Genomic DNA, 14,096 nt, shown 5'->3' on the forward strand with positions numbered 1-14,096 from the left:
TGCGGACACGCTGACTGTAACGTTATGTTAACGTTGCGTTATCCCGCTCATTATACGTGGACATTAAAAACTGATTTGAGTTTCTAAAGCAAAAAAATAATAATATATTTTTACATTTTATCACGCTGTGTTTTCTCAGTTCCCCAATTGACAATGTAAACACACAACTAATTGACACCCTTGACATCAGGGTGCAAGAAGACAAATAGCAAATGTCCAAAAATGGACATCGAACCCCCATCGGATGAGATCTGGCTAATATCAAACAAAAGGTATAACCATGTTTTTTACTATTACCCATGACACGCTCTACAGACCCCCCACTCAAACTTTCTTAGTCAGTGCACTCTCCTCTTGTTTTTGTGTGTTTGTTATGGAACGTTGCTTAGAGACTGAAGAATATGAAACACAGACTAGTGATACAGACTGAGAATTTATGAGAGTGAGTTTTAGGCATTAGGAGTTTTAGGTTTGTTTGATTTGTCTCTGATATGTCATATTCTCTTCTTGACAGTAACATCTGCCTCTTTCAAGATCTGCAATCTATGATAAAACTTTATAGAAACACAAGACATACAATTATATTGTAAGAATGTATGTAAGAAGCAATGAACAAGTCTTTACTCATTACAAATACTTCTCTTGAAAAAAATATCCATAATGCTCAAAAGCTATTTGTGTTATCTTGTTAGCTAGTCTATTTATGGTTTTATGTAATATTGTTAATAGTAATATACTTTACATACTAACATATATGTAGGAAATGTGGATATATATATAATTTAAAAAAAATAAAAACAGTATCTGGGTCTGTAGAACTTTATTTACAGAATGAACAATTTTGGTTTTCTACAAGTCAAATAGGCAAAAATGTTTTTGTCATTTTGTGATTTTTATGCCGCCTTATACTGCAGAACTGAAGGGCATTTAATAGAACCCGACCTTTGACCTGCACAAGACATTTTCTAAGAGAAAAGACAAAAACAAAAAATATCACATGGAAAGATTTTTACACCTTTTAGTTGATTCTTGGACAATGGGGAATAAATATAAGATTTACATTTTTTATAGGTTTAATCCATATGAAATATGACAACATACTGTATACAACATACTGTTCTCTTTGTACTAAAAACATACCACAAAGATGTTTAAAATTTCAAGAAAACACTGGGGGCAATAGATATATTTTTTAAACTGGGGGGGGGGGATCAAAATTTAAGTCAAATATTTATAGCATTTCAATATAAAATACTTCATATATCAGCCAGGCCACATGGTGAATAAGTTACTGTTAAAACTGCGCAAATCTTTAACATGAATATTTAATGTTAATAAAAAGTGTGTTTTAAAAATGAAAAGAAACAGCACAACCACTTTACAAAATAAAGAGGTGTGTGTGTGTTTGTGTGTGTTGAGGGTCATGGATGTCTGTTTGCTTGGGTTGTGTACCGAATGATGTTTACAGCTGGCATGTTATCCTGACTCTAGAGCATTGCTTTAGCCTCTCCAGAAGTTTCTCCTCTCTGCTGATCCTTCTTCTTGATTCGGTAGATAACAATGATCAGGAACAGAACTAGAAAGATTTAAAAAAAAAAAACATTTTCTCAGTTTTCTTCTTTGTAGTCTTAAATATTAATAGAGTGAAATGAAACATATCAGTCTTACTGATGAAGGCGAATATTCCTGCCAGGATGCCGATGGTGCTGCTCATGCCCAGCTTCCAGCCGTGAGCTGCTGGCTCGATGTAACAGTAGCCCAATTTAGTGCAGTTACATATACGCACTAAGAAAAACAGAAAGAAAGAAATTTCAGATTAGATGTTAGAACATCATGCTAGATGTTAGAATGTTATATATGAAATAAAGAGAAAAAAATAGTTTACCATCGAACTTTTGAGTAATACCCATCCCAGCGTTGTCTTTGATGTTGATGGGAACAGTGGCATTCAGATCACTTGAGGGCTTCTTCTTCAAAATCAGCTGTGCTGAGGTTCCTGCAGATACATAAACAGGTTTGCATAGTTACAGCGGTAAATAAATGAAATACAACAGTCAAACTATGTGTAAGCCTGTTTTTTTTACTGAAGATATGCTCACCATCCAGAGGTTTGATCTCAAAGTTTGTTGACTTGCGGTTAATGGAGAAGGTGAAAGGCTCTCCGTAGGGGTCAGCATCCTTATCTACAGCAGTGAGTGTCAAGGGGGTCATATCCTGTATGCAGATGAAGCCCTGTGTCTTTTGCAGTTTAGGGTAGTTGTCATTCACATCTAGCAGATGAATATCCACCTTCATCTCAGCCTCCTGCTTGTCTCCCTCTGAGAGGAACAGAAATAGATTGTAATATTTACCAAATGACACTCACCTGGAGTGACTCAGCGCACTGGGGCTCTGTTGATTTCTCACCTGTCTCATAAGCAATGATTGTGAGAGAGATCTGCTCCACCGTCTCTCTGTCCAGAGCAGCTTTAGTCTTCAGCTCTCCAGAGTCAGCGTTCAGCTCCAACCAATTATGTTCATCACCTTCCATCTTAAACCTGACAAAAAGTAAATGCAGGAATTACATAAAAGGCATTTATAGAAGCTAATTAGTACTAAAAAGAGGTATCAAAGTTTTACTGGCTTTGAACAAACAATCTCATCTCATATATGATCTGATTATGCAGGAGACACAATGCAAAGCATTACTTGATAGTCTTTCCCTCTGGATCCTTGGCTTCAGCTGTCATTATTACGGTTCCAACCGTGATGTTTTCTGGAACGTTGACGTTAAGAGTTTCCACTTCAAACTCTGGAGACTCATCCACATCCACCAGCTGAATGACAACAAATGTGGTGGCATTTTCATTATACTCCACTCCTTCGATCAGGGGCTCGGGATTACGGGCATCGATCTTAAGGTTGAAGACGCTCTGGAGCTCGTAATCCAGTGGCTGTAGAAATGCAAAAAGCATAAATCAGAAACGTAAACAGTTTTTGCATTTCAACACGTGTTCCTCATGAGTGAAGTCTTGTTACCCGAGCAATGTAGACTCTGCCCTCTCCAGTATCTTCATCAACCTCAATGGCTAAGAGGTTTTGTGGGTCTCCAGCAGTGATGTGATACTCCACCCTAGAGCTTCCTGTTCCTGGGTCATCTGCATCTGTGGCTTTGATGGTGAGCAAAGTGGTTCCCACTTCAGCTAGTTCAGGAACACTGTGGGACCCATACTTCAATAGGGAAGAAGGTGGTTATGAATCAGAGCTGAAATTAAGTATTCAATAATCTACATGGAGTATAAATAAAATATATACATCTTTTTTCTCGAAGACAGGAATCTCGTTATTGATGTCGATGACCTTGATGAGTGCTTTACATTCCGTGGTGTAAACTGCAAACAAGTATAAAAGTTATGGAGCACCTTCTTCAAAAAATTCTTCATTTTTAGTTCATTTGAGTTTTGGTTGCATTTACCTCCATCAGTCACACTAAAGGTGAGCTCATACTGAGGCACCTCTTTCCTTTGGAAGTTTTTATTTGCCACTTTGACTTCACCATTGACGTGGTCGACGGTGAACATTCTGTCAAACGGCTCAGTAGGCTTCTGGCTTAGGAGTGTGTAGGATAAAAATGAGTTCAGTGTGCCCTCCTTATCACTATCATGAGCAGGTAGAACACCAATTTGGTTACCTAAACAAGCATATAATTAAACATTTCAAGATCAAAATTAGAGGAACGATAAAATGATAAAACAGTTAATAAAATACTAAAATAATTTAAAACATGTCAAGAAAGTGGGATCCAAAAGTCTGAGATTCAAAATCTATTTCAAATCTTGAAAGAATTTAAAGATTTTTCATTTTAGACAAATATTATGACATAAAATACATGAATGATTGAGATTCTGTTCTCATTATAGGTATGTGACACTGATTTGGAATTTTGGAAAGGACAACAAAAATGCCATATTTAGAATTTAGAATGTTTGCTAAATTTTTGACTTTGAAATGTTTATGCAGATTTATTTATTTATTATTCTTTAAAAAAAAAAAGATAATACATCAAAAAATTTACAAATTGAAGCCTTTTCAACAGTGGTCTCAGACTTTTTGACCCCTCTGTATCCATTTGGTCAGTTTGTGCTATCACATGCACCTGGGTTGAATTGATGTATTGTGAGTGTGTGTGTGGTCCAGGTAAACCCTATGTTGTGGGGATGAAATGTTGGGGACGTGTGGTCCCCACAACAAGGATAATTTTTTTTTAATCTTTAATCATGAGGGAACATTTTTTGATCTCCATGAGGAAACAAGCTTATAAATGATAAAAAATGTTTTAGGGGATAGAATATACAGTTTATACAGTATAAAAATCATTACGTCTATGCAAAGTCCCTATAAAAAAGAAAGCCCAATTGTGTGTATGAGTGTTTATAAAGGGTCTAACATTATTACCTATGGGCTCGTTCTCTTGCACCTCAAACACAGCTTCATTACACACAGGAGGGTTATCATTAATATCCTCCACCTGCACATGAATCTCCATGGGTTTTTCCAGCTCAACACCCTGTTCATCTTCTGCCATGACCACCAAAGTGTACTAAAACACATACACATAGCCTACATGTCAGGCTTAAAATGCAACACTCAGTTTTATACAAAAAGTAATAAGGAGTGAAATATGTTGAAGCCCCAGTGTAGTTTACAGTCTGATATTAATTATTGTCCCCTTTCAGTTCAGTTTCTCATGCATTTCTATTTACCATATCTCTCTCTTCTCTATCCAGAGGATCGGTAACATGGATTTCTCCATCTTCATTGATGGTGAATGGGAAGGAAAGCCTTTCTTTCTGTACCAGCCTGTACAATGCGGTGGGATCATTGGCACGCACCTAAAAAACAAACAAACAATAAATAAATAAAAAGTAAAAATAAAATAAGACTAAATAATGTAATTAATCATTTAAAATCATATGAATCAAATGAAAAGTAACACTGCCTACCATAACATAACATTATTGTTTTTAGATCCAGACTTACTGTGGTAAGATACATAGGGTATTCCCCTTCCAAATTTTCTCTGATGGTGATTGGTTCAGGGCTGACCCAGAGGTTTTGAATGATAACTATGTTGACCCGTGTCGTGTTGCTCAAAGCGTTTGGAGCTCTACCTCCTAAATCGTCTGCGCGAACAATCAGCGCATAGTCTGGATCTTGAAGAAGATTCACTTCTCTTCTTTCTGCTCATAACAAAATAAACACTCATTAATTATTACTGATTCAGAAGTAATGAAATAATGATTAATGAAACACTGATTCATGTTGCTCATTTGGAGTCGTTTGGAAATATTTTCCTTGCTGGGGGAAATATAGACAACAATGTAAAAAATAATTGTAATTTTAACTGTAAAATTTTGTAAAAACGCAACAGGGGAAAAAAAACAAAAAACTGTTAATAGGTTAACAGTAAGTTCCCGTACTATATACAGGGAAAAACTGTAAAAGATCTAACCAGACATTTCATGTAATTTTACAGTAAAATGCTGTTAATTGTACAGTTTTTAGAAATAAAAAAGAACAAATCAATGTATAATTTACAGTCAAAATCTGTAAACTGATATTCCCAGAATTCCCTGCGTGACACTCCACATTTGATAGTATTTTGTTTAAATAATCATGATTTTTTTAATAGTTTTTGTTATCAGTTATGTACATTTGGGCTTTATGTTACATCTTCTGTTGTTTAATTAAAGTTTATTATATTATTTAAGTATCACGTGTGTTACCATGATGGTGTTTTGTGTTTGCATGAATGACTCTGTGCACCTTCTATATATTAGTATATACTTCAGCTTGTGGCGAAGCTACTTGTGATGATTTTTGATTCTTCATGTGGCTTTCTCTTTTATCACCTGCATTATTATGGTGGTTGTCAGTATGTTAAAGGTACAAAACAGATTTTAATAGCAGTGTGCCTTGTTGAATTTACTAGTTTACATTCAAATTTTCTTGTTTGTAAATTACAGTTTTATACTGTAAAATGTACAGTTTTTGGCCGTAAATGTGTTTACAGTTTTTCTGTAGTTTTTACAAAATTATTCTGGCAACCACAACTGCCTAAATTATTTTGTAAAAACTACAGCATTTTTTTTTTTTTTTACAGTGAACGTAACTCAATGTAAATGATTAATTTTAAAGTTAATATGATTAATATTAAACAATTGTTTATTGAACTGTTTATCAAACTTGCAGTTGTGCTTTAACTCTGAATCAGTTGAATCAATTGCTTTCCAAATGATTCACAGTTTCAGAGCTCTTGAAAAACCACAGGCCGTTGTCACCTGCATGTAGAAATGGTGTAAATGAAATTAAAACTTATACCTTTTCTTGAAATTGTTGTCTATTAAATGAACTACTGATTTAAAATAAAATATTTGGAAAAGCTTTGTTTTGAAAGCGCCCCTTCATTGATTCTCCCATAATAAAATAATGTCAGTTCAGGAGTATTTCATGCCCATTTATTTATTTGACAAGTCACTGTGGTGTTCACCTTTAAGTGGTGAGTTTCAGTCAATAAAATATTATTCCACAGCATGATACAAACTAATGAAGTGAAAGGCCTGCACATTTCTGTTCGTCACATGATGTTCATTGATTTGAGCTGGTAATGTGGATGCTAAATGGTGAAGTAATCTGGGTTAAATCCAGCCTCATTTCTGAGACGACAGTAATCTGCACTGATGAGGGCTGAACTGCTTGAGCACAGTTAATGACTGTGTTCTTATTTACAGCACGTGGCACGTTCCACACACCAGAGTGAATGTAATCACAGAAGTGGTCATTCATAGACATTAACACACCACTTTAATCTGAGTGTGTATGTGAGAGCGCTGAAATCAGTACCGTTCATTTCAGTCTTATTCTGAATTACATGTTCCGTCCTCCCTCATGCTCTCATTTGCTCAAAGAGGATCACAAACAGATGAGACAGACCCAGATACTGCTTTCATTTGGCCCATTTATACATTTTTTTATCAAAGTTCTGTTATTCATAGAGAAATGCTAGTAAACAAGTCTCTGAGTCTGGCATGATTATGTACACAACATAAACTGCTTTTTCAAAATACCATGGAATCTATGGAAGCTTGTTTTCACCACAGAAATAAAAAATAAAAATGTAACTGACTTTTTATCTGACAATTCTGATCATTTTTTTGAAATATTGTGAGTTTATATCTCACAATAAGGACTCTTTTTTCCCAGAATTATGAGACATAAACTCTGAATTGCGAGATATATACTCGACCAAATTACCAAATTAAAAAAATTCTGAATTGTGAGATATAAACAGAGTTGAGTTCTAGTTCTAGTTAATATCTCACAAGTTTTTCTTAGAATTCCAAGTTCACCCAATTCAATTTTTTTTAATCACAGAATAAAAAAATGGGACTTTTTATCCCATAATTCAGACTTGCAATTGCAAATTTATATCTCACAATTCTGACTTTTTGTCTCAGAATTGTGAGAAAAATGTCTGAATTTTGAGACTCAAAAGTTGCATTACATTTTTTTATCCCATGGCTGAAATAAGCTTCTATATAAAACTGTTAAACCAACTGTATGGGTGTTTTTGTTTGTTTTTTGCTTGTTTGTTGTTAAATATCAATTTCAAAATCATTATGATGGTAAGTTTGAGGAATGGGTAAAACATTCTGTGAAAAGGGTGGAGTGCTTTATGGCAGTAACAAATACACGTACAACTATCCTCTGTAATTACGAATTCCACTCACTTAACTGTAGGGAGCTCCAATGTCGCAAAAATAAACAAAACTACATAAAGTTGCATTAAATAACATGATCACTGTGTGTGTTTCTGTATGTTCTCACCAGCACGTTCGACACATGTGTAAAAGGGGTTGTTCTCCAGAGGCATGTTGTTCTTTAGAATACAGTAGTCCTCAAACTTCTTTTTCAGGACATCAGGACTGCCATGGACCTCCCCGCGGCTGTACGTTACAGTAGGCCTGGCCTTCAGAAACTCTGCTCCTGCAAAACAACAGAAAGACACAAGTTCATCTTCTTTTAAAGAGAAATACTGGTTTGGCACAAAACATATGCACAACATATGCACGTTTGAGTTTTTCTGTGTATATTTTTGTTCCAAATGTGTTGGCATACCTTCCTCTGTTATAAAGATATCTCCACTCTCCGGGTTAATGCCAAAGTAGAAAACATTTCCAGGATTTGGGATTTGGTTCACAATGCTGAATGTAAGTTGGGCATTCAATGTGTTGAGATCGTCTGCATCGGTAGCAAACACCTGCAAGAATGGAACTCCTGCATGCACACAAGATTAAATGTGTGTTCATTTTAATTTGAACAGTTTAGAGTTTAAAGTTTCAATGTCCGTTGATAATGTGTGTGTTTCTCACCTGCAGGTGAATGCTCTCTAACACGGCCACTGTACTGACTCTCACTAAAGACAGGGTAATTGTTGTTGACATCCAAAACTTGCAAGACAACCGTGTAAGGCCCATCAACAGTTTCACCATCTGCTGAACGTGCTTCAATCTGAAGAAAAACACACGCATATATAGATATGTTTGTTCTGGAATTTACATTTAGATGTCAACACATCAGTTTTTATTAATATAAAATTATAATTATATAAAATCATTTTTACAGTGGTTTTGTGACATCATAGTAACCGATAGACTACAATGGAATATTTGTACTTTTGAAAATTCTTTGCACACCACAGAACCATTTAAATTGAACTATTGAATGTAATACAGTGATTTAAAATAGTGAAAAATATATAGTGGCTTTCCATATACAACATTTTTATGTAAAACCATGCTGCTAAATATAATCCATGTTGGTCATGTTGTACATCAACAGTGTGCTTTGTGCATACTAGAAAAGTACAATGTAGGGATAATGTATCTTCTTAAAGACCCAGGTGCTTGCATGTTATGTGTGATATATCATAACACAATAATAAATTACATCTAGATGGTGGCTTTTCTGAGGGCTCCATTCCAGAGGTTGCTCCAGAAATAGCCAGCCTTCGGAAGAAATACTGATCTTTCCTTCGGTCTCTCCGCTTAAATGGTATATCTTCGCTTCCTCTGTTGATGTAAACTGAACAAAGAATATTTTCAAACAATACATTCAAAATATTACTGGCAACAGATCCTGAAGATGTTCTAATAAAAATGTAAGCATTATGTCTGTCTTCATAACTAACCCGTCTGTCAAAACTAACCGTTCAAAAACAGAGCCTACGGTACCTGGTAAATGGGATAGGGCACAGGTGTAGCCTCTGGCACATCTAAAACTAGATTTCCTAATGGCCCCTTTTTGTCCTCCAGACCAATCCCATGAGCCTGAGAGAGAAAAAAAGAATTAAGAAGCCATATGAAAAATAACACCCTAAGTCGCTGAATTTAAAATGACTTATTGCAAAATCACCATTATAGATAAGCATATTGCCAACTGCTATATTGTCTGTTATCAATCTAGACAGTCATGAACAACATTAGTGGCCAATATTCTTTCTGAGAATGAGATTTCCCTGCATACTAATATAAACACCCTATATTTGACCACACTTAATAAATAACCGAATAAAGATATTAAATTACTAAATTATTGTCTTACTGCAATATAAACAGTCATTTATTTAATATCAAGTCAATAATCCATTAAACCTATCTGCGCTTAGAAGGTTGCTGAATATTTCTGTGGATTATTTATGTAGCAAAAATCATTTAACTTTCCGAATGAATCCAGATTATGTCTGTGTCTTTGACTGATTAATGGAGTGTGGGCAGGGAAATGGACTTCAGCATAGTTACTCATTTATGGACTGAATAAAAGATCGTAAGGACACTACAAGGTCACCGAGTTAAAATCCTACTCGCACACACACTTACAATGCTGACGAGAAGGGTCAAGTGTAGCAAATGTGCACCTCTCATGGTCCCAGGCAACAAAACCTGGTGGAAAAGGAACGAAAACATGTGAAACAGTGCCTTTAATTAAAAGGACCTTTATTATAGTTACTGCAAGAGCAATTATAATTTACAGCAGTGACATTTATTTGCCAAATAACTTTATTAGATGACTATTCCCTGACATGATGGCCCCTGCTGTGCAAACTGAGCACTGAAGTGGAGCTACATGGTGTGACAAAAGCCTAATTACAAGTTGCCCAGTCAGGAAATAGACCCATCTGCTTCTTTAATGTTAAATTTCAGTCAGTGATTATTAACAAAACGTACTATTCAACCATTTTAAAATATTACAAATATTTCAGCAACACTATGTTTATTTTTCCCTCCATTATCAAACTAATTTGTGCATATTTTGTCAGTCCCTCTGTGCATCTCATATGCATAAAAATAGTCCATGAGTGGCATTTGATGGTGACATCATGACTCTCATCATGTGGCGCAGTGTGTGTGTGTGTGTGTGTGTACTGGTATATATGGTTTACGAGGACACAAATGTGTTATAATTACATGGGTACTACAACGTAAACATGGTTTATGAGGACACTTCCTGTGTCCCTGTAAAACAAAAGGTTTAAAAAACAGACTAAACGGTGTTTTATGAAATTCAAAAATTGCCCGTAGTTTCCTATAAGGGGTAGGTTTAGGTGTAGGGCAAGTGTATGTACAGTATAAAAACCATTATGCCTATGGAGAGTCCCCGTAAACCACAAATTCATGTATGTGTTTTGTGTGTGTGTGTGTGTGTGTGTGTGTGTGTGTATTTTACATGAATCACAGCCCATAAAAAGGTTATTTAAAGGTCACTTGGCATTCAAACGTGGGTGGCGCCTCCTGTGCCAGACAGCGCTGGGTATGTGCGCATGTGTGTTTCTGTGTATCACTGCTGTATCACAGTTTATCAGATTTTACAATGTCTGTACTGACAGCTATATTACAAAGCCTAGACTTTTAAATTTTAAATATTTATGTACATGCAGATCTACATGTCTGAAAAGAGGAAGGGGCAAACATTCAAATAAAATGTTCAAGAAAGAAATGTGTGTGTGTAGGTATATATATATATATATATATATATATATATATAGTGTCTAACATTTTATACCTAGCAATTGCTATACATTCAGTGAAACAGTATAGTGCTTTTTCAGGATTCAGATTACCAATACAATATCTATAATATATTCTAAAATTAAACTTTAACTTTGTCATTTGCAGATTTTGCTTTGTAAAAGCAAACAAGGACTGGTTTCTCAGTTTAACATATCATAGTCACATTCAATTAAGTAAACATGGGATAATTATTAAACACTTAGTAAATGAAAGTAAGTTGCAGACCATGGATCAATAAAGGAAGTTATTTACAGGTGTGGCTCCATACTTCAGCCCTCTGTAAACATATTTATCTAGATAAACAATAAACAGATTTATCTAGAAATGTTTATCTGATCACACCCAATGTGTGTGAAGAGATAAAGATCTCTAGATAAATCTGACTGTGTTAGTCGCAGTTTGGGTTAAAGAGTAGATTAAGCTGTGTCGGCAGTTTTAATGAAATATTGTATTGAAACAAGCTGTAAGGTTTAGTGCTTAACTGATACTGGATTTTTATTTCAGTTATATCGGTCAGATCTATTGTGAAAGACAGACACACCTTTAGACAGATGTGACACAAGGTGACATTGAAGTTAATGTGACCTCTGATAAGCTACTTTAGTTCTTGTGTCAACATATTTAGTGAATCGGGATGTTCTGGTGCACAAGCTGAAATCAATACTCATGTTCTGTTATAAATATCAGCTCAACCAGTAGCAGTTATAAGAATGAAAGAATTTTCCTTCATAATTTTTTGACTTTTCAAACTCAGTGATTTAAATCAAAACTTGGATATTCTAACAAGATATAAAAATGCAACAATTATCCATTAGCATTAGGCTAGATGGCTCTAACTAGGTAAAGTTTTTAGTGACAAGGAACAAGAGGCCCAGACTTGTGACCTCTGATGACATTCTGACAGTACAAGATCAAAAAACATTATAGATACACGTTCATCTAGCAAATATGCTCAGAAATAAGTTTGCACCTACGATGCTACAGCAAGTTTCGATATCTTTAAATGCCCTTCCACATAAGCTGGTCAACACCCTTCTGAACACACTGAGCAAAGTCAAACAAGATCATAACCTAACGTAGGCCTCGAAAGCAACATTTCAATGCAAATGACATATCGGTAACTAACAACATATTTAAAATCAGCTTAAACTCTATAAACTCATCTATAAGAAGATATAAAAGAAAGGATAAGAGACACAGACCTGTCAGCAGAGCTCCTCTCCTCAAAAGACTGAGCGTTTCAGTCCTGAAGTGCTTCCTGCTTAAGTCAAAGTTTAACTCTGCTTTATTGAGCCTAATCATTATCTACTGATTCACCGCTCAGGGGAGTGGACTGTAAATTTAAGGTATTTTATGGTACCATTTGGCAAATAGTGTACTGGATTGGTGGATGTGTTAATGTGTAAACATCAAGTGTTTAATTTAAAGGACACAAAATGAAACTGCATCAAAAATCTTCCTGTAATCAGGGGCCTTACTTCAGTGATTTCTATGCAAGATGATAAGGACAAAGCAGAATTCTGAGGACAAGCTTGGACAAAAAGAGAAAAATATATCTGAAAACAAGCTGTTTGACAGATGAAAATCACTGTAGATTCGTAAAGGTCACCTTCACACAGCTGTGTGCTCACAATCTTGAGTAATACAGGCCTGCGATCTTTGATCCTTGATCTTTTGACAGACTGACTTGGTTGTGCTCCATGTTTCTCAGTTTCATCTGATACTGAAAATGAATACATTAGAAAGAACTTCTGAGGTATTCAGCGATGACACCTAAAAATAAAATGTATTTACTTACCCTAATATTGTTTTGTTCCAAACCTGCATGGCTTTTCTTTCTTCTTTGGAACATAAAAGATGATGTTGTTTTGGACCCCATTAACTTTGCTCTATTGACAAAAACAGCTGAAACATTTTTAAATGTAATCTTTAAAAAATACAAACACAAAAGAATAATTTGATGAAACTTACATGAAATAAAGCAAATATGGATATGAATACTGTAAGATATTAACTTGTGAAAAAGCTTTTGTAATCACTTCCTGTAAAAGTGACCCCTTCCATGTAAATGTCTCAGGTTAAAGGCACCTTGAGTGGTAGTTACTCAAGAATTTCCCATGGTTTTCCATTGACTAATTATTATGCAACCGGATCAGCACAATGGAGAATAAGTAAGAGGGTAAAGGTTAAGATTAGGAGCGATGATAATTACTGCAGGCACTGGTACTGAAACTGAGAAACCTGCTGCTTCGACTGAGATGAATGATTATACTGCTGGTGACCACATTTTGAGTAACATTATACAAAACTGTTGGTGTAGATGGAAGTTTGTTTCATCGAGTCCAGCTGCCTCATGCAGAGTGGATCTGACAGGTAATGGCCTCCAAATGAGCAATACCTGACAATCTGCCACACTCCATGTGTACACACAAACAAACAGGCAGCAGCTGCCTAACTAGCTTCAGTCTTACGGTTTTAACACATCTTTCTACATTCATAATCATTATCATTCACACAGCAGCGATCACACATCAGCTGAATGTGTCATTCATTTGTCCTTCTCACCTTTGAAAGGAAGGTAGGAGGAGTGTTTCTGAATAACAGGAACAAATGTGTTCTTGTATTACACACATATTCACCAGCAGGGCTGAGGCTATAATGAAAAGATGCTGCTATATATGTCCGTTATCTGTCAATTATCTTTAATTATAAAATTAATAGATTAATATAATGATACTGTATGTAAATTTGGCAACTCTTTATAATAAAGTCTCATTAGTTAATGTTAGTTAATGCATTGACTAAAAATGTGCAATACATATGTTACAGAATTACTCTTTGTTAACATTAAAAATATAATGTAATTTATTGTAAGGTCATGTTCACTTGATGTTGAATTTAGCATTCACTGAGATTAATAATTCTTTGTTCTTTGTGTCAAAATCCTTTAAAAAATGGTTATTTCCAGTATTAAATTAGATACTAATC

At 35.2% G+C, this 14,096-nt stretch overlaps 1 protein-coding gene across 1 annotated transcript; it reads right to left on the reverse strand.

Moving 5' to 3' along the window:
• Positions 1-803: 803 nt before the first annotated feature.
• cdh17 (cadherin 17, LI cadherin (liver-intestine)) lies at positions 804-12,384 on the reverse strand. Its single transcript, XM_058745791.1, has 19 exons — positions 12,311-12,384; positions 9,918-9,980; positions 9,273-9,368; positions 8,989-9,123; positions 8,412-8,550; positions 8,158-8,316; positions 7,867-8,025; positions 5,020-5,219; positions 4,743-4,871; positions 4,435-4,579; positions 3,455-3,670; positions 3,295-3,371; positions 3,019-3,210; positions 2,689-2,933; positions 2,407-2,537; positions 2,100-2,318; positions 1,886-1,996; positions 1,669-1,785; positions 804-1,576 (listed from the first exon to the last, which is right to left on the reverse strand). Exons 2-19 carry the CDS (start codon positions 9,960-9,962, stop codon positions 1,488-1,490), a joined length of 2,604 nt encoding a protein of 867 aa, XP_058601774.1. The 5' UTR covers positions 9,963-9,980; positions 12,311-12,384; the 3' UTR covers positions 804-1,487.
• Between the last annotated feature and the right edge of the window lie 1,712 nt (positions 12,385-14,096).

Source organism: Onychostoma macrolepis, chromosome 16 (genome assembly GCF_012432095.1).
Source record: "Onychostoma macrolepis isolate SWU-2019 chromosome 16, ASM1243209v1, whole genome shotgun sequence".
NCBI classification, from domain to species: domain Eukaryota; kingdom Metazoa; phylum Chordata; class Actinopteri; order Cypriniformes; family Cyprinidae; genus Onychostoma; species Onychostoma macrolepis.